Genomic DNA, 20,824 nt, shown 5'->3' on the forward strand with positions numbered 1-20,824 from the left:
GGAATATATATTAATCACAATGCTCCCAAAGGTTTAAAATGATTACAAATATAAGATATCCTAAATCTTAGTGCAATCTTAAACTTAAGTCATAAATAGTAGCCAATACTTGTAAAAAGCAAAATAACAAAAGTTATTTCAAAATGTTTATTTGTGATTCCCTAAAAGACAAGAAACGGAGCAGCTAAGTGACCCTGAGTTCAAATCGAACACAGATACTTTCTAGCTACATAACTCTTTGCAAGTCACTTAACCCTATTTGTATCAGATATTTAGGGTCAGATTTAAACTCACTCCAAGTCCAGAGCTCCACCCATTACACTAACTGGCCACCATAATTCCATTAATTAAGTATCAAAGAGAATGAGGTGGGTGAATCTCTTGAGCTCAAGAATTCTGAGAAAGCAGCCACCATGCTGCCTAAAAAGGTGAAATGATCCAGGTCAGAAACGGAGCAGGTCAGAGAACCTAAACAGATCAAGTTTGGGGAGATAGGGAGAAATGATCTACTTTGTTTTTTTAAATGAGAGGGAATGAACAATTTTTTAAAAGGAGTCAAAGTGATCTTGAACATGGCTCAGCACAATCATTACTGAACAAACCAGCTAAATTTTTACACAGCCAACATCCTTATCATGCTTTAAAGCAGGGGTCTTCAAACTACAGTGGGCCAGATCCAGCAGCTGAGGATGTTTATCTCCCTCACCCAGAGCTCTGAAGTTTCTTTATTTAAAGGCCCACAAAACAAAGTTTTTGTTTTTACTATAGTCCGGCCCTCCAACAGTCTGAGGGACAGTGAACTGGCCCCCTATTTAAAAAGTCTGAGGACTCCTGCAAAAGTGTCCATCCAGTAGCAGCCACTATAGGCAAAAGCCAGGAAGCTTCCCCTCTTACCAAAGAGGAAAAGCTTCACCAAAGGCTCCCGTGGCTTGGACCCGCACTGAATGGGATAAAATGCTAAGTCATAAGCTCCTGAAGGGAAAAACTGCTTGAGGTTTGAGATAAAAGTTTCAGGTCCAAATTCTTGGTCAGGCAAAGAAGCAATTCCCAGTCTGGAACTTCTGCCAGGTTTCTCCAGGATAGTTCACCAACACAACAGAGATTTGTTTTTAGTTTAGTCACAGATGACCTAATTAGGAGAAAAATAATGGCAGTCAATACTGCTCAACCAATTATCTGCTTGAAGACATGCACTCTAAATGCCCTTAGATTTTACTACTTTTTCGCCCTTTTCCAAATACAGTAATAAACTTTCAATGTGCCAACAGCATACAAAGCTCATTGTGTTATGCTTCAAGATCAGAATCCCCATGAACCAAAAAACAAAAGGAGAAGATCAAAACCTTGAAAATTAAAGGCCAAGAGGTTTCTGGGTCATTCAAAACCTCAAAGTCAATCCAGGTCCATTTTAAGAGACATTCCAGAGATAACCTCCTTGTGTACTTTCTCAATGAAGATTTGATTCATACAATGGAGAACTTTAGAGCTGGGAGGGCTCTTGGAGGCCTCCTTATTTTGGAGGGATAAAAAACTGCAATCCAAAGAAGTTAAGGGATCCACTCTAGCTAGGTTGTGGATTAATAAGTGATGAAGCCAGATCTGGTATACAAGTTTTAAAAATCCAAACTATCCATTTAACACTATGCCACAGCTGCCCCAAAAATATTTCCCCTGGACACAGAAGAAAAGTACTATTTTAAAAAATGAGTGCCAGTTTAACCTTCTGCTTTTCAAACCACCTCCCTTCTCAATTTCACTTAGGAAATATCTTCCCTCATTGTTTAGTCTGATATTCAAAAACTTGCCAAAACCTCATAGGTTATTATTAGTTTTTATAGATATATTCAGTTTTCCTTATTAGCTTATCACTGTCAACCTCACAAAACTATTTCTGCAGCACCTACTAAGATTTTAATGCATATATAAAATAATTAATAGCTTGTTAATTAATGATGTTAATTATTAATATTGTTAATTATTATTTATAATAGTGTTAAAGTTCAAAAAAGGCTTTCCATAAGACCATCCTACAACATAAATACTATTATATTCATTTTACAAGAAGAACTAAGGCACAAAGAATTAATTTCTTCAGAATCACATAATCATTTAACAGACAGAGTAGGAGTTTGAACCCAAGTTTTCTGATCCTGAGAACAGCACTTTTTCCCAAGACAGCCTGAAAACTCCCTTACAAGGTAGAGAATGTTGCAAATAAAATATCATATGGCTCACGATTATAAATACTTATAAATGTCTATGTATATACACATGAAAAATTGGAAGTTAATTTGAAATGGTGTCAAGAAAGTATGGTGAATAAGTTTAATTTTAATATACAGTTTAATTTTTTAAAATCACATCCTATAAAAGCTGCATTATTTTTAAAAAATTAGCTATACAACTTTTTTTTTAACTCTCCATCAATGTCAATAGTACTCCATACAATATTACCCTATAAAATGTACAATGAAGAACAGTCAGAAAGAAGTTGGATTTTAATTTGCCCTCTTAACATTTACTAGTTGTGTATGACAACAGAAAAGTCACTGAATTTTTCTGAGCTTCCATTTTTCCATCTATAAAATGGAAATAATAGTAGAACTTAGATTGCAGGGTTGTTTTAAGGTCAACTGGAATTTTTTTAACTAAATAAGATTCATGTTTTATGACAGTCTACTGTAGAATTGAGATTGCAAGGTTGTTTTAAAAGTCAACTGGAATTTTTTTTAATTAAATAAGATTCAAGTTTTATGATAGCCTGTTGTATGCAAGACATTGTTCTAGGCAATGATGATACAAGACAAAAACCAGTTTTTGCCTTGCTCAGAGTTTACCTTCTACTGTGGAGAAACTCCATGATAAGAAATAAATGCAAATATAACTAATTATGTCTAGGTACAAAAGGAGGTACCCCAATTCTGGTTCCCTGATCACTCCCTTGCTGCAAAAGAATGGAAGTCTCAAGTAGGCCATGCTATCTGGACTTGGCTTTGAAGAAAGATCAGAATTCTGTATGGCAGACATAAGGAAACACTGCATTCTCTCCCCAAGAGGCACTGTCTTGAGTCAGGGGTCCTCAAACTACAGCCCCGCGGCCCAGATGCGGCAGCTGAGGACGATTATCTCCCTCACCCAGGGCTATGAAGTTTCTTTATTTAAAGGCCCACAAAACAAAGTTTTTGTTTTTACTATAGTCCAGCCCTCCAACAGTCTGAGGGACAGTGAACTGGCCTCCTATTTAAAAAGTTTGAGGACCCCTGGTAGACTCAAGAAGAGGGATAAAGGGAAACAGCCAAAAGGCAAATGTGACTAGACCAGATCAAGAGTGAAAGCAAAGGATATTAAATAAGTCCAGAAAGGTAGATGGGAATCAGAATGGGTTAAATGTCAAGAGGATATATATAAAATATTTTGTGAATCTTAAAAGTGTCAACTAAATGTCTATTGCTGTTATGGTTATTATAAGAGAGCAAGAAAAATAAATGTCAATATATGTCATCAGGTTCTACAAGTTCATCCTTCACAAAGCCTCTGAAATTTTCTCCATTAGACTGAGCTCCTTGAGAGTAGTGATCATATTTTTCCCTTTCCTTGTATCTCCAGTGCTTAGTACAGTGTTTGACCCATAATAAGTGCTTAGTAAATGCCAACTGACTACTCGAGGTGGTATGGTGGGCACAGTAGAAAGAACAAGGCCTGTGTTGTCAGGAGACCTGGCCTGGAGTCCTAACTGACTTCTGGTGGATGTATAATTTTGGACAAGTGACTTTAAACTTCCTAAACCTCAGATTCTTCATCTCTGAAAACTACTAAAATACTTAATAGGATCATCTCACGAACTCATTTGTGAGGGAGACATATTAAAATATGTTACACAAATACAAGCTGTTATTCAGCATTTCTCCAGCCAGTTGTTCATCTCTTGATTACTACAATGATCTTTTCTGACTGTTTTCCCTGCCTCTAGAATCACTCTAATTTAGTCTTTATATGGCCCTTGAGGTAATATCTGCAAAACACATGTTCAAGAGTCAATAGCTGGCCAACCCCCTCCATCACTAAGCAGATCAAATCTATGCCCCTCAGTACATGTTCTATTTAAAGGCTTCCATTATTTCACTGAACAGTATAATTTCATTTTCCAATACTACTTTTATCAACAATCAGCTCCTTTAAACTCTAGCAAGGCTGGCTTTCTTATAACTTCTTGGCTCTATGACATTTTCCTGGCTTGGAATGGGCTACATTCTTTCCCCCAGTCAATATCTGGAACAGCAAAGTCTCAGAGTTGGAAAGCCCTTCCACTACGGAACCCAATCTACACCAAATTAGGAATCCCCACTTCCATACACCCAACAAGCAGTCATCCAATCTTTGGCAGCAGCTCAATTTTTTTTTTTGAGAGATTTAGCATTTATTAATGCTATACTATGTGTCCAATATTGTGGATATAAATACAAGCATGCAAAACTGTTCCTGCCTTCAAGAATCACACATTATTATGGGGAAAGATTCCACATAAAAGGGACTTTGGAAACTGCTAAGAAATTATGTAGAGGCTTGGTTCTAAGAATATGTGAAAACTCATCAGAACCTAGCATCCCAAAGACAAAGTACAAAGTTCTAGAGAAAAGAAAAAGAATAACCAATAAGATAAGAAGAGGAAGTAGAAGTGGTATGGTTTGGAAATGGCCAAGCTAGATTTAATGACAAAGTAATTTTTTCTTCCATGAAGTTTAAATCAACCTTCTTTCAATTTTTCTCCCTTACACCTCCCACCCCTTATTGCTTCATATTCTGCTCTCTGGTGACAAGAAAAAGAGTTATTGCTTTTCAATCTGATAGCCCTTCAAGTAATCATGTACTCATATCACTTCCTACACAATTCAATTTAAGTCACCTCCTGGTTGGGTGTATCTTGGAAGAGATTATCTATAACTGGATTTTCTTCTCTCATGGTTTCTTATCTGTTTTTATAATTCAAATGACTCAAATGCAAGATTTCTGAAGATGAAACCATAGTTCCTCCTTCTTTTGTATCCTTCTTCCTGTTCCTCCTCTCCTCCCTCCATGAACCTTTTACTGATACTGGAGAAAGTAGGCATTTAATATACCATTGGTGAAAAGAAATCATACAGGCCTCAGCTTGCTAAAAAGGAACAGAGGTCATTTTTAAGGGTTTGCCTAGTAACTAATAAACACAAACAAAGGACTCTTATTCAGTCACATATTTGTCAGCATAACTTTCATGCAATCAACTCTCACTTATTTGGGGATTATTCATTTGGGTTGATTATTTAACCCCCTAAATCCCTCACTTTCAACTTCTACTTTCTTCTCAGTAATTTACTATTCATTAGCCCTTTCGCCAGGGGGTCACAGAAATAATCTGTTCAGCCAACATTTATTGAGGTCTCCTGAGTTGCACCAGGTTTCCCAAAATTGGGAAAAGATACATTCAAAATCCTCATGATGCTCACTACCTAGGAGAAAATGAGATAGAATTGTAGTAACTACAAGATACAAGACACTACAACTGGAAGACATTACAAGATGAATCCATTAGAAAGCTGTTTTTAAAAAATGTTAAATGAAAGGTGTCAATATCTTACCCAGTGACCCTTATTGTTAGTATTCCCCCATTACCTAGTATATATTTTACATTGCTTTATCTGTGTATGTATATCTATCTCATCCCTCTCCAGAGAGAAGAATACAAATTCCTGGAGAGAATTTTCATTTTTGCTTTGTATCATTCCTGGGCCCATTTTTGTTGTTGATCAGTCATTTCAATTGTGTGGCCATTTGATACTGCATCCTCTCTTTTCCATAATTCTGTAGTGGTTTGACATTACCTTTCTCAGCTCATAATGATGAGGAAACTGAGGCAAAAAGCGTTAAGTAATTTGCCCAGTCACACAGCTAGTAAGTTTCTGAGGCCAGATGTGAACTCAGAAAAATGAATCTTCCTGGCTCCAGATCTGCAGCACTATGCACTGTACCACCCAGGTGCAACATCCCTAGCATGAAATAAGTATTTAATAAATGCTTCTTGACTTGAACTGAACACAATGGACACTAAACTAAAATGTTTGCTGGCCACACTATTCATTTAGAACATCAATTTCCCTTTGTCTTCCCTGTTGTGATATCATCATTAATCAAGAATCATGTTCTTTAATTTAAAAACAGGTCTGGAGCAGTATATGTGTGTGTATACATATACACATATACATAAATATGACCATTCTCTCCAAGTAGCTATCTTCTTAGCATTCAATTAATGTTCTATTTTACTAACACCCATTCTTTGAAGTGTAATTGCTAGCTCCGGGCTAAATTGTTTAATTCTTGAACTCATTTTTTCATATGATTTCTTGCTTGAGGGGCAGGAGATGCTCTATGCATCTATCTTTAGAACCTATAGTGAAATTTTTAAGTAGAGAACTGAGAAAGGAGAAATAGAATCTGACTTAGCAGTTCCCAACAAAGAAACAAGAGGTTTTTTTGGTAAACCTCCTATTAAAGCTTATTAAGAATCAATAGTGTAGCAGAGCTATTGGAAAAAAAAAAATGATGTTTTAGAGAGCGTCAGTAAAAGCAAAATATCTAAAATGGGGGAACTTAGAGTCCCTTTATACTGTGTTCAATGGATAATATTTGGAATATTGTATTCAGTTCTGGGTACTAGTTCTTAAAGAGGGAAATGGATGAAAATGGGCAATAGCTCATAATTCAATCTGAGTGGAACACAATGTGCGTTAAGAGATGTACCGGGAAATAAAGCTGGAAAGGCAGGACCAAGACAGACTGTGCCAGGTTCTTGCTACGCCTAGGGGGATGGGGGTGCATATGCAAAGAATGCAACAGAGAAAAGAAGAGATTCAAAATGTTCTAGGAAAACTTCAGGAAGAACAACACACGTTCAGGTGGGAAGATCAGGAATGGTTGGTTTCATGGAACAGCAGGTTGAACCTTAGAAGAAAGAACATTTTCTACAGACACACATGAGGGAGAGGTGCATTCCAGTCAGAGAACAGCTTTGCAAGAGGCGGGGAGCACTGCAAAAGAATGAAAATACCTGGGTTCAACTCAAAGGTAAAAACACAAAGTGAAGAAGTAGGAAATAAAGCTGGAAAAGCTGACTGCATCTACAAGATAAGCTAAAGGGTTTAAAAAAAAAAAAAAAAAAGATAAAGTAAAGAGTTTCCATTTTAACCTGATAGGCAATAGGGAGTTGAGTTACTGAAGGCTTTTGCACATGAGATTATCTGTGTATTAGGAAGATTGCTCTAGCAACTATACAAGGAAGGGCTGAAGAGGATCATTACTGGAAGGACCTTTTTACAATAGTTCAGCCAACAGCTGAAAAGGTCCTGTGGATGGGTAGTCTGGAGAGGGCAATTGCAAGATATATTGTGGAGGTAGAACCAAGGGTCAATGACTTGGATGTAGAGAAGCTCATGTTTCAAAAACTGAAGAAGAAATATTTACACCAAAATTGTTTGAAATGAAAATCAACTACTTTAAAGCCACAAGCTGAAAGTTGTAAAAAGTTGAAGAGAAATAATGTGATTTACATGAGACTAAAAAAATTGTATGCTTCACTATTCAAAAATTTTCTATTAATTTTCTATTAAAATTATTTAAAAAATCAGTTCTAGCCTGTTTGGAATCTATTTTCCTTTTATCTTAATATTTAAAATCCTTTGATAAACATTTGACTTCTAGAAAATCATGATGTCATATTTCCAGACTCCCTGAGATAATGAATTTTTTTAGCCACAGAAGTAATTCCATATCCACATAATAATAAAAATGAAAAAACAAACAAAACACACAGTATCTTATTCTTCAAAGGCAATGCTGACACAGATTAGCCAGTAGCCAAGAAGGACTACTGCTGAGTAAGAAAGAGGCACATCTATCCTAGTCTTAAAATAACAAGCTGCTTACCATTAAATATAAGTTCCTGAAGATAGCAGGGTACATATTTTGACAGCTTCAGTCCCATAATCTCTCCATGAGTGGAGGAACTTTATTCTCCATTAAGAATTTGAAAGTGCATTCTGCAAAGTCTGGAGATATAAGAATATTGGCCACCAGGAAATAAGGACAGATTAAAGCGCACTTTACCATAACCAATACCACATGGTATAATAAACAAATGATTTTAAGGAAAAGGAAGTAGGGCAAAGTGCTGGACTTGTGATCAAGAATACCAGGGTTCAAATCTCCCCTCTGACTCTCATTACATGTATAAGTTTAGACCAGTCAGAACTATTTTGAGCCTCAATCAACAATGTAATACTTCAAAAGTTATAAATGGGTTACAATTCCTATCAATGGAGAAATTTCCTACACCAGGTACTCCTAAAAATCAAGAAAAAAAATAGGTTCTTGGCCTGTAACATATTTACTTAGCATTTTAAGGCTCTGAAATGCTTTTTTGCATCTTTGTCTTGTTTGTTCTCATCTGAGATGTACTTTTCCATTATACCCATGCAGAAATTCAAAACTAACCAAGGGGAAAACATACACATGAACACACACATACACTCATACACATTCTACAAACCTTTCAAATTAAAGATTCTTTAAAACACAAATATTACTCAACTTGTAAATTCATTAAATTAAATACTCTTTTTGACATCACTTTGGAGTTATTTCTGGCAACTATTTTTTTAATGAAAATATTCTTGATCTGCTACACATTTTCCAGTGCCATTTAACAAAAGTGATATAATTATAAGAAGGAAAGGTTTCACTTTCCTCTGATACATGTTCATTTTTAAAATAAGTTTTTCCCTAATTACTACATTTTTTTTTAATCAATTTATTTATTTGCTATAAAGGACAAAAGTAATGTTGCTTCCTCTTAGAAAACTGTAAAATGTTAGTATTCTGGAAACCAAGAGATTTATGAACCTGAAACATTGAACACTTCCCAGAAAAGACAATTTAAAGAACTCCTACAATTTCTATTGAAAAATAATTTTTAAAAAATTTAAATAAGATTGTCAAGGTATGACAGTCCTAATATAAGGAATTTTCAAAAGGTAAAAGGACGGTCTTTTCCTCTCTGCATAAATGAAACCCATCTGCATTGTTTTAAATAGCCTGAAGTCAATCCCTCAAATTCCCATGTTCTGGATAAAGTCTAAAGCTTTTATTGTGTGTTTAGCAATGTTCTAACTCTTCTTTCTTATCACCTCTGTGAAAATACGCCTTCAACAATATAAAAAGACGTTGAGTAAAATCACTGCCCTCTCTTTCCAGAACCTTAGTTCCTGATCTGAAAAATAAGGGGGATGAACTAGCTGATATGAAGGTTTCTTTTAACTCAAAGATCCCATGACTAGGTCATCTCAAAAAATTGCCTTTCATTATGTAGTGAAGCTATACAGAGGCTCACCAAGATTATATAGTCATCATTCAGTAAAAATTTTTCAAGCAGATAAGCTATTTCATTGATATCAATGACAATGAACTGTAATGAAAATATTTCCAAGCATATTAAAAGGTAGTTATGTACAGTAGTTTAGCATTGAAGAGTTTTCCAGTCAAAAAGACCATCTTAGGATACCTACATTCTCCCCACCATTGCATACTACCCACCAACATTTACCATCAAATCTCAATTACTTTCCTCTCTCCCTCAACCTGAGTTTCCTTGTCTCTACCTTCAATAAACAAGCATTCTGGGACCCTTAAAGTTCTCCATGTGAACAAAGCAGTCTCCAAAGAAATTTCCATTACTCAAAGCCACTTGTTAAGACAACATCCAATCAGTTGACTATCTCTCCTGAGACTCACAAACATTTTATTCTGTATTTTTGCAATTTCTTTCACAACAAGGGTACAATCTTTGCTTTTTGTATATTCCAAAGGCTATCACCAACCACAGGAAGGATAGGATGTGAATGCATGTAAGTCCTGAAAATAAATAGAAAATGCATATGTTGAGTTCAAAGCAGTCAAACTCACACACAAGGAAAAAGACAATTTAACAGGGGTGAAGCAATATGTTTAAGTAAATGAAATCTTGCATAAAATTAATTTTCATCTTCACATGAGGAACTATAGGATTCAGTAGACTAATTCTAGCTCTGGTTCCATCCCTTAGTGGCTGTGTGACTTAAACATCTTATAGTCTCTCTGAGCTTTCATCTCCTCACACATAAAATGAAGCAAACATTCTTACTAGGTCTTTGTGAGGATCAAAAATAAGGCATGAGGAAATACTTTATAAAATGGTAATGCTCTATAAAAGTGACAGTATTGCTATTAATGGGATCCTACTATCCCAATATAACTTTCTGAGACTGCTATATCTGCAGATTAATGGAAAGGGTAAGTAAGCACCACACTGATCAAATCAATCAGAAAAGATATCCTTTGTGCCCAGGAGTGAAATTTTTCACTGTGATTTACTACCTACAGATATCATGAAGCAATTACTGGGTCTCAGAAGTAAGGAAAATTACAGCATCCCAAAGGTCTGAAATTAAGTAAAGGCAGAAGATGCTCTACCCTATGATGAAATATCAAAATACTTCTCAAGATTCTATGACACCCTAAGCCTACTCTGACTGATTATTTAAGAGAAGACAAATTTAAGAATTCTAAAATCCCAAAATGTAAAATGTTGGCAGAAAGGAAATGGTTATTCAATAGAACTGTGAAGAAAATGGAAAAGGGCATGCGAGAAAAAAATGAGTTTGTAATCACACCTTATGCTATATGCAACAGTAAATTCCAAATGTCATAAGAATCTAAATATTTTTTTAAATAATTTTAAAATGGGAAGAAAATTGCCAGGATTTTTTGTTAAATACTGCTCTACTCCAAGAACTCATCTTGGTAGGTAGATAGCCTGGTTCCCAGAGGCTATATGCCAGCAAAGGACAACCTTTGTCAGATTCCAACATGCTGGAAAGGCACCGAGTCCTGGCAACAAACTATATCTGGTGTCCAAAGACCAGCCTAGCTAAGTAGAAAAAAGGCTCATCACTAGCAGGTTGACTATCAATTGATAAATTCTTTGTCCTCTGCAACCCATAAACAAAAAATGTTAGTATTATAAAAACATCCACTTGTACAAAAGCACTCATAGCAGTTTTATTGATAAGAGCAGAAAATTATAAATAACTTATGTGTCCCAAAAGCTGGGAAATGGTAGAATCATTCATGTTTTTTCAATGTAATGGAATAGGACTGCCCCATAAAAATGATGACTATTCACAATACAAAAAAAATGACGACTATGCACAAAGTAAAGCAAAGAAAAAAATGCAGGATTAGAAGGAAAAAAATGCACATTGGTCATAACTTTGTTTGTTTGTTTGTTTTAAAGCAGGAACTTTTAAAGTACCCAGGCAGAAAAGAAAAGAAGAGGTCAGGGCAAATGCATTTTTCTGTCTTTATTTATTTTTTGATTTCAGTGAAATGTAAATCATCCAGATTATACACTTTTTATTTGGGATTTCATTCCTCATTGAAGATACCACTGTTGCAGGTAAAAGATGAAATAACTGAGGAAATAAGCATTGCATAGTAGTCACCTACCAACCAGATTTATTCAGCTTTGGCACTGGACCCCCAAAATAATAAAATATGATCTATTAATTAGGGAAATAAATTAACCAAGACATAAAATTAGGTAATCTGATTTCTAATTAAAGGGAAGTTAGTGGTTTTCCGAGTTGGGAGGAAAGAAAAAGTGTAATTCCTTGAAGATATTCCAAACCCCCACATCCCACCCCAACTGCCTACATTCAACCAAAGGAATATAGAAACAATAACTGATTATGGAGCCAGTTTTCAGATGAGACAAATGGGCTTCATGAGATGTTTAATTGTGAGCACCAGTCTACAGATCTGAGCAGGTTTCAATCAGCATAACTTAGGTCCTTAGTTAAGAATCTCTCATCAATAAGGAGAAGGTCCTCCAGCTTCCCAATCATACAGGGTCAGATTCAAACAATGTATTAAAGTCCTCTCACAACCCCCATAACTGAATAAAACTTTCTTACTAAAGTCTTCTCATAACCCCCATAACTGAATAAAACTTTCTTACTAAAGTCTTCTCATAACCCCCATAACTGAATAAAATTTTCTTACTAAAGTCTTCTCACATCTCCCATAACTGAATAAAGTTTTCTTATTAAAGTCTTCTCACAACTCGATAACTGAATAAAGTTTTCTTACAAGACAGAAATTGGACTAGACCCATAATTGAATAGAAAGAGAACTGAGCTAGCTCCAAGATTAGTCACAAGATAGAGTCAGTGTGGTTCACTCAATTCCCACAGTACAGAGTGCTAAGGTTATTAAATTTCTAATAAAAATTAATAGAAAAAAAGGAAAGTTCATGTGAGGGTAAAAAAAAAAAATTGAATTTCTAGACTCAGCCAACATTCATCAAGAACCTTAGACAAAGAAGGCTCTGGAAGTCTCTGGGCTAGACAGGATGCAAAGAGAGAAACAATATAATTTCAACCTATCATTAAAGGTAATAATTAGACAACACTCTGCTTAAGTGATAGCTATTTTAGGCATTTCACTTTCACTCCCTAGACCCTTTTTCTTAACATGCTTTTGATTATAACAAATGCCTCCTATTAAGGAAATATCCACAGCTTCTTCTGACATCCCTCATTCCCATCAAAGTTTTTTTTTTTTCTTATTGTCAGGGCTTTTTTTTTTAAAGGAAAGCAGTTCAGCTAAGAACCCAATGGTAATAACTTAAGCTGCAATGTCTTGTAAAACCACCCAAGGGTGAAGAATCACATGCAGACCTCAGTCAGGACTGAGTCTTAAGCCTACATCTGCTTACCACGTGTGTTGGTAGCCATGTCAGCCACTTTCTGAAAGGCATCCAAGAAGGCAGCTGCTGCTACTACTGTAGTCCTGAAAGGCAAACAGATAACAAAAGCATGAGGAATTATTCTAGCAACTGTACTGGAGCCTTCACAATCCAAACAATGTGAATTTCTGCAAGACAGCACTGAAATATCCTTGTTGCGATACCAGCAATAGATGGATAAATCAATGGATGAATGAATGGAAGGAAGGAAGGAAGAAAAGAAGAAAAGAAGGGAGGGAGGAAGGGATGAAAGGAAGGAGAGAGGGAGGGAAAAAAGAAGGAAGGAAAGAAAAAAGGAAGGAAGGGAGGAAGAAGGAAGGAAGGGAGGAAGAAGGGAGGAGGAAGGAAGGAAGGGAGGGAGGAAGGAAAGAAGAGGAAGCTTTGGGCTCAAGAAGGTTCCTATCTCACCCACTACAGAACTCCTTTGTTTATTTGTATTTATTTTTGTGATGGTAAAAGAAAAACCAAAACACCTGAATACTAAAGATATACCCATGAACTGAGGAACAGCCAAATAAATTGTGGCATATCAATCATTAAACATTCATTAAGGATCAACCATATATGAGGCACTGTGCTACATGAATACAAAAAGAGACAAAAGGTAATCTCTGCCCTCAAGGAGTTTATAGTCTAATAGCTATATGGTATAATTGAATACTATCATGTTGCAACAAGTGAGGGGAAAGAGTTTAAAAGAGTTATAGAAAAATTTGTATGGGCTGATTCAGAAAAAAATATTTACTATAATGTTATAAAAATGAAAAATTTTGAAGACATATAAAATAAGGAAGTATGAAATAAACCAAAAAGAAAAATAATGTATATGATAAGATTGTAAACACAAACTTTGAAAGCTGTATGAATTTTGATCAATGCAATGACTACCCATGATTACAGTAAACTGATTATAAAGTACTCTATCTAACCTAGAAGTTATAGACTCAGGATGAAAAATAAGACATATATTTTAGAAAACACAGCCTATGAAGGAATTTGTTTAGCTTAATTATACATGTTTGTGACAAGGAGAAAAGTAAATTTCTATTCATTAAAAAATAAAATTAATTTATAAAAATGAGATTATATTAACACAATACTCAATATGAGTAAACCTTGTCAATGTGAGCCAGAATTATATTTGAGATCTAATTTCACTTAAGTTACTTTAAAAAAATCAGGAGTTGAGATGAAGTGCTTCAAGAGATAGCAAAGTTACCCACATTGGAGGTCTACAAGCAAAAGTAGGATCAACTCTTTTTTTTTTCTTAAAGCTTTTTATTTTCAAAACATATGCATGGATAATTTTTAAACATCAATCCTTGCAAAACCTTGTGTTCCAATCCCCCCCCCCCCCCCACCTCCAAGCCTAGATGACAAGTAATCCAATATATATTAAACATAGTAAAAATATGTGTTAAGTCCAATATATACCTACATATTTACACAATTATCTTGCTGCACAAGAAAAATAAAATCAGAAAGGAAAAAAATGAGAAAGAAAACAAAATGCAAGAAAACAACAACAGAGAGACTGAGAATGCTATCTTGTGATCGTCAGTTCCCACAGGCCTCTCTCAGGGTGCAGATGGCTATATTTATCACAAAATCCTTAGAACTGGCCTCAATCATCTCATTGCTGAAGAGCCACTTCCATCAGAATCGATCGTCATACAGTCTTATTTTTGCGTTGTATAATGGTCTCCTGGTTCTGCTCATTTCCCTCAGCATCAGTTCATGTAAGTCTCTCCAAGCCTCTCTGTATTCATCCTGCTGGTCATTTCTTACAGAACAGTAATATTCCATGATCTTCATATACTACAATATATTCAGCCATTCCCCAATTGATGGGCATACATTCAATTTCCAGTTTCTAGCCACTACAAACAGGGCTGCCACAAACATTCGTGCACATGCAGGTCCCTTTTCCCTTCTTTAGTATCTCTTTGGGATATAATCCCAGTAGTAACACTGCTGGATCAAAGGGTATGCACAGTTTGATAACTTTTTGAGCATAGTTCCAAATCGCTCTCCAGAATGGCTGGATGTGTTCACAACTCCACCCATAATGTATCAGTGTCCCTGTTTTCTCACATCACCTCCAACATTCTTCCTTATCTTTTCCTGTTATCTTAGCCCAGGGGTCCTCAAACTACAGCCCGCGGCCAGATGCAGCAGCTGAGGATGTTTATCCCCCTCACCCAGGACTATGAAGTTTCTTTATTTAAAGGCCCACAAAACAAAGTTTTTGTTTTTACTATAGTCTGATCCTCCAACAGTCTGAGGGACAGTGAACTGGCCCCCTATTTAAAAAGTTTGAGGACTCCTGTTAGCCAATCTGACAGGTGTGTAGTGGTATCTCAGAGTTGTCTTAATTTGCATTTCTCTGATTAATAATGACTTGGGGCATCTTTTCATGTGGCTACAAATAGTTTCAATTTCTTCATCTGAAAATTGTCTGTTCATATCCTTTGACCATTTATCAATTGGAGAATGGCTTAATTTCTTATAAATGAGTCAATTCTCTATATGTTTTAGAAATGAGGCCTTTTTCAGAACCTTTGACTGTAAAAATGATTTCCCAGTTTATTGCTTAGGATGGACTCTTGTTGGAGGTATCAAAGAAAAAATTCTTTACGGATTGGACTAGAAGGCCACTGAGTTCCCTACAAACGCTATAATTCCAAGATTTGTGATGAGAAATGTTAAAACAAGATTCTCTCAACAGATCCCTGTTTCTATAAAAGATATTATAAAAGGAAATAGAGATAGAGAGAAAGCCACAGAAAGGTGGGGAACATCAGAGAGAAGCATAGGAGAAATGAGAGGAGAGACAGAGACAGAGAGGAAGAGCAGTAGAAATGAGAAAAAGAGGGGGGTCAGAGAAAGAAAATGAGAAACAAGAGCCAATGAGGAAAGGAGAAAGATTGAGAGGAACAGAGTAGAAAGATTGAAAGAGAGAATGAGAGACAGATGGAGATAAGGACTGAGAGAAAACTATAAATATATACAATTACAGAATGCTAAAAGTGGCAAAGATCATATAGTTCAGCCCAGAATTCTATTGGATTGCCCAGCTCACACAAATAGTCAAGTTGAGGTGTTTGATCCTGAGTCCAGAAGTATTTTTAGAATAGGAATTCTTAATCTAGAATCTGTGAATTTGTTTTGTTTTTTAAAATACACTAATAGCTTCACTGTAATAGAGTTGATCTCCTTTATGCTTCCATATACATTTATTTTAAGCATTTGATTCTGAGAAGGGGTTCCTGGATTTCACTGGACTGCCAAAGAATCCAAGACACCAAAAAGGCCAAGAATCTCTGCTTTACAGAATAAAATCATTGTGGTTGGAAATGAAAACTGGGACAGGAAATAATCTATTACTTAATGAGTGTGTTAGAGAAGTTGCACCGGAAGATTTTTTTTAAAAAAACATTAAATATTCCAAGGGGCCAGGAAATGAAATCTCTGATACTGTATTTAACAGAGGCCAATAATTACAGTGTCACCAAACATGACAAAAGATAGTAAGAGAGAAAAAAAATTAAATCTAACAGATTTATAACAGAAAAAAAAAAAAAAAAGCATTTACTATCCTAGATTAGCAATAGTATCTTTTGATCAAAGATGTCTTAAAATAAGCATCTTGATGGTAATCCAAGGGGCTTCACAAAGGATGTCTGGTGCTCTATTATGCTGCTAAAGTTGTATTTGTTTTCCAAAATGGAATCCAGAATTCAAAATGGGAACAGAAGTTCAGGTGATGATTCAGCAATCATTAACCAACTTTTATTAAGTACTTAGTACATGGCAGACACTGTGATGTGTGCTGAGAACAATCCCCCCAAAAATCAAAACCAATTTCTGACCTCAAAGACCTTATAATCTAATTGGAGAAAGAATATGTACTTTATCTAATTGGAGGAAGAATATGTCCTTAAGTAGATTTATACAAAATACATTCAGAATAGACAGAAGACAACCTTAGAAGGAAAGGCACTAGCAGCTTGTGGCAGAGTCACTAAGAAATACCTTCTGAAGAAACTGGGTCCTATAAGAAGCCAGAGGGTCTAAGAGGGGGTGGCAAGGAATTAAATTGTTCTAGGGACAGGGGAAAGTCAATGCCATTGCACTAAGTTGAAAGACAAAGTCCTATGTGAAGAAAGGAAGGCAGACAAGCAAAGCAGGATGTCTGAACCACGGAGAACTTGGAGTGGAGTAATGTGTAGGAATGGAAAGCTAAGTTGTATAGAGTTTATATTTAATTCTAGAGGAAAGGGAGACCACTGGAATCTACTCAATGAGGAAGGATATATATGGAGGTAGAAAAAAACTATAAGACTAAGACTGAAGATGTGAAGAAAGAAATTTAAAAATAGGAAGAGTTATAAAAGGTTGAGGAGAAGAAATAACCTTTAAAGATGATAGAAATAAATGCTTTGGGGGAATTATTTTGTCAACTGAGCAGAGATTGGACTGAAATGGGGTAAGACTTGTAGCAGGAAGGCCAATAAAGAGATTATTACAATAATTTAAAGGAGAGATGATAAAAATATGAACCATGCTGAGGACCATGTGAGTGAAAAGCAGGGGACACGTTGGAGGTAGAAACAAACTATAAGACCGAGAGTGAGGATGTGAAGAAGGAAATTCAAAAAATAGGAAGAGTTATAAAAGATCGAGGAGAAGAAATAACCTATACAGACAATGGAAATAAACAAATAGCATGACCTGAAGAAACACTCCTACTTAAAAATGGTAGAATAGCTAAATGCACAGTAAGCAGTCCCCAAAAGAAAGCTGATTAAGAGATATATGAGAAGCATGCTTCAAAATTGAGTCCTTATATTTTTAAGCTGGTCAAGAAGCTTCTTCAAGAATCAGGAAAAAGCTTCATGCTGAAGAAAGAACAAAGTAAGATACTAGATAATAAAGATCATACAACACCAAAAATGCAATCATCTAAACTACTTTTATTATTTAAAAGAATAGAAAAATTCTTCAAATGCAAACAATTTAGTTATAACAAAAATTCTGAACATGAAAAAAAAGCTTATTCAAAATCCCATTATTTTTCCCCAATTGTTCAATTTAATCTTATTTAAGGATCTGCCCACCATTCAGATTGAATCTTACAGTTTGGGGAATGTCATGGGCAATGTTGTTGTAGTTGTTGTTGGTTCTTTTGTTTTCAAAAAGGTTCAATGACATCACAGGGTAATGTCTTGATTTGCTCTTAAACTGCATCAGTAATGCACAAAGGCATGAGCTCTACTCTCTCTTCCAAAGTCATGGAAGCCCAGTGGCAGGACAAAAGTCAAGATGACTTTTGGCAGTGGTGGAGGATGCAGTAGATGACCTTGAACCTTCTATGTCCAATTCACTGATGGTTTTGAGACCTGTCAGCTACCCTGAGCCTGGGTTAGCCCATCTGCTATTTACCAGGATATTGTCAATGCTGCAAATTCTTGAAGTCACAGGTGAGAGCTGGGTGACAGGTAGAACCAAAGATGCACGAGCATCCCTGAAAAGGGCTCAGCAAGCCCTCACAGCAGAGCTAGTCCTCCCTACCAACCCCATAAGCAATATATTTGGATTGAGGGTATCCTGAAAAATTAGAAGACTAGTCATTCTGAAGGACTAAGAATTTTTAAATATTTAAGGAAATAAAAAAATCCTCTATTCTCAGGTCTAATAGCAAAAAGCCTGGACTCAGAGCCAAGAAATCTGGGCTCAAATTTCAGATCTGCCACTAAATATCTACATAGGCACTTAACTACTTAGAAGTTAGTTTCCCCATTTATAAAACACCCCCAATCTAAAAATTCTGGGTAAAGACAAAATGGTATACTAGTGTAACTGGAGAATGAAGCTAGAACCAATCACTGCACTTAAAAGACATGACCCCGGCCTAAGCCTCAGTTTCCCTATCTGTAAAATAAAAGTAATGGTACTAATTTTATCTGTCCCGGGTCATGGTGAGGAAGGTGTTTTGTTTATCTTAAAATGCGTTTAAAATCAATTTTTTAAAATACTATTTGGAAAATGTGTGATGGGATGCATATAGCTGTGGGTGTCAAAGCAGGTCATTTAGTCCCTGAGCCTGACAAAGGAAGCATGCTGTTCCAAACCCGAGTTTCTACATTTATTCATTGGGTGGGAATAAATATGATTTAATACTAATAACTATGTTTCACAGCTTTTTGTGGACCGAGCTTGGTTTGGGCCAATCTCCCCCAAACTAATCAGTGAAAACTGCGACTGTCAATGACCTTTTAACTAAGTCATGGAGGAGATATGGTCTATCCTATATAAACAGTGGGAGAATCCTGGAAAAACTTCAGAAAAAATTTACCTTTTGTTAAGTTTTTTTTTCTCTTGTAAACTTGAGTCTTGCCTTTCTCCTGGGGTTCAGTTAAACTTTCATTTAAACTCATGTAGCTGTGGATAAATCACTAAATCTCCCTAAGCAAAGTGAGGGGAAAGAAAAATAATCTACAAAGTCCTAACCATCTTTAAATATAAGAACCTATGAATCCCTGCCCTGAGAGAGGGGGAAAGCTGTGACTTGTGGCCCAACCTGAACCTAGAGGGGTCACTGGAGCCAGTAACAGGATGCTTTACTCCCTGGCTCCAGGGTAAGTGTCTGTCACCTGAGTTCTGCCAAAGGCTGGAGGACAGAGATAGCATCTAGAGAGCCCAGGTTTCAGGAGGGATAATACCTGGAGCAATGTGAGGACTTGAAACCACCTGAAGGGCTGGGCCCCTGGGGCCTCTAAAAAGAAGGGAAAGTCAAATGCCATTTAGGGCAAGAGGGAAAGTCACAAAAACTTCACTTAAAAGGCAGAAAGTCATTGCACCTGGCTGTCAGTTTAATTCAAGTAAACAAACCAGAACAGGCAGGGAAAATAAATCAACAACTTCAACATATCAAAAAATCTGGCACCACATGCAGGATTCCACACCCAAGTCCCTCCTGCTTACAAAGAAGGGACAAGACTGTTGTAATCTCATATCTTTCTCTTTATTTTCTAAAGATCTATAATAGGATTATGTACCATATTAAGGCAACAGGAGGGGGGGGGGGGGGAAGGAAAAGTGTTCTTCTCCTGAAAGCAAAAATGTAACATCAGAAAATCTAGGATCAGAAAGGTGGAGGCAGGGAACCAGTAAGGAGAAATTTATGGAGCCAAAGGATGAGATGCTGGGATGCAACAGACCCAGGCACTGCAGGAGGGATTGAATTTCAACTGATTATATTAGGAATTATTCATGTCCTTCCTTGTATCCTACCCTCATTCTTTGACTAACACAGAAAGTCAGCTCAAAAAGTATTTAATGAGCAGCTACCAACGTGCCCTTTTGCACCGCTGTATGGGATGGAGTAGAAGAAATGATCTCTGACCCCTAGAAACTTGAAACTTGTCAGAAGACAAAATGTGCCTTGTTTCTCGCAGGTACAAAAAAAAAAAATCAGAATCAAGTTTCTCTTTGTATTATAGGTTATATGGTGATAATAAAAGCCCATTGGAATCTGGGGTAGTCAGAGAAGGTATCAGGGAAGTGAAGTGAGCTTAGAAAGAGGCAATATGGAAGGGCTGGAAGCCAAAGGTCCTGGACTGGGGGAGCAAGCAAATGGTTCAGCGAATAGAGCACTTGGAATCAGGAAAACAAGTCCTCTTCCTGAGCCCAAATTCAGCTGAGGCTCTCGCTGACTGGCTGACCGGGCAAGTCATTAAACTTTGCCTCAGTTTCCCCATCTGTAAAATGAGCTGGAGAAGGAAAAACTCCTGTATTACTGCCCCAAAAAACAAGGTCATGGGGAGGGGGATACAACTGAACAACAACAAAGTTCCAGATTTAAATCCTGGCTCTATCACTTCTACTTGGAAATAGCAAGCCACCAGACCATTGAGAGCTTCTGTTTCCTTATCTACCAATGGAGAG

At 36.4% G+C, this 20,824-nt stretch overlaps 1 protein-coding gene across 9 annotated transcripts in view; it reads right to left on the reverse strand.

Annotated features, from left to right (window-relative positions):
• MTSS1 (MTSS I-BAR domain containing 1) overlaps positions 1-20,824 on the reverse strand; it is a 212,363-nt gene that overhangs the window by 157,018 nt on the left and 34,521 nt on the right. For all 9 annotated transcript variants that reach the window (XM_031947179.1, XM_031947175.1, XM_031947180.1 and 6 more), the window contains exon 3: positions 12,845-12,918. In XM_031947179.1, the coding sequence (XP_031803039.1) occupies positions 12,845-12,918 (74 nt within the window). The remainder of the gene's footprint in view (positions 1-12,844; positions 12,919-20,824) is intronic.

This window comes from Sarcophilus harrisii, chromosome 1, assembly GCF_902635505.1.
Source record: "Sarcophilus harrisii chromosome 1, mSarHar1.11, whole genome shotgun sequence".
Classification (NCBI taxonomy): domain Eukaryota; kingdom Metazoa; phylum Chordata; class Mammalia; order Dasyuromorphia; family Dasyuridae; genus Sarcophilus; species Sarcophilus harrisii.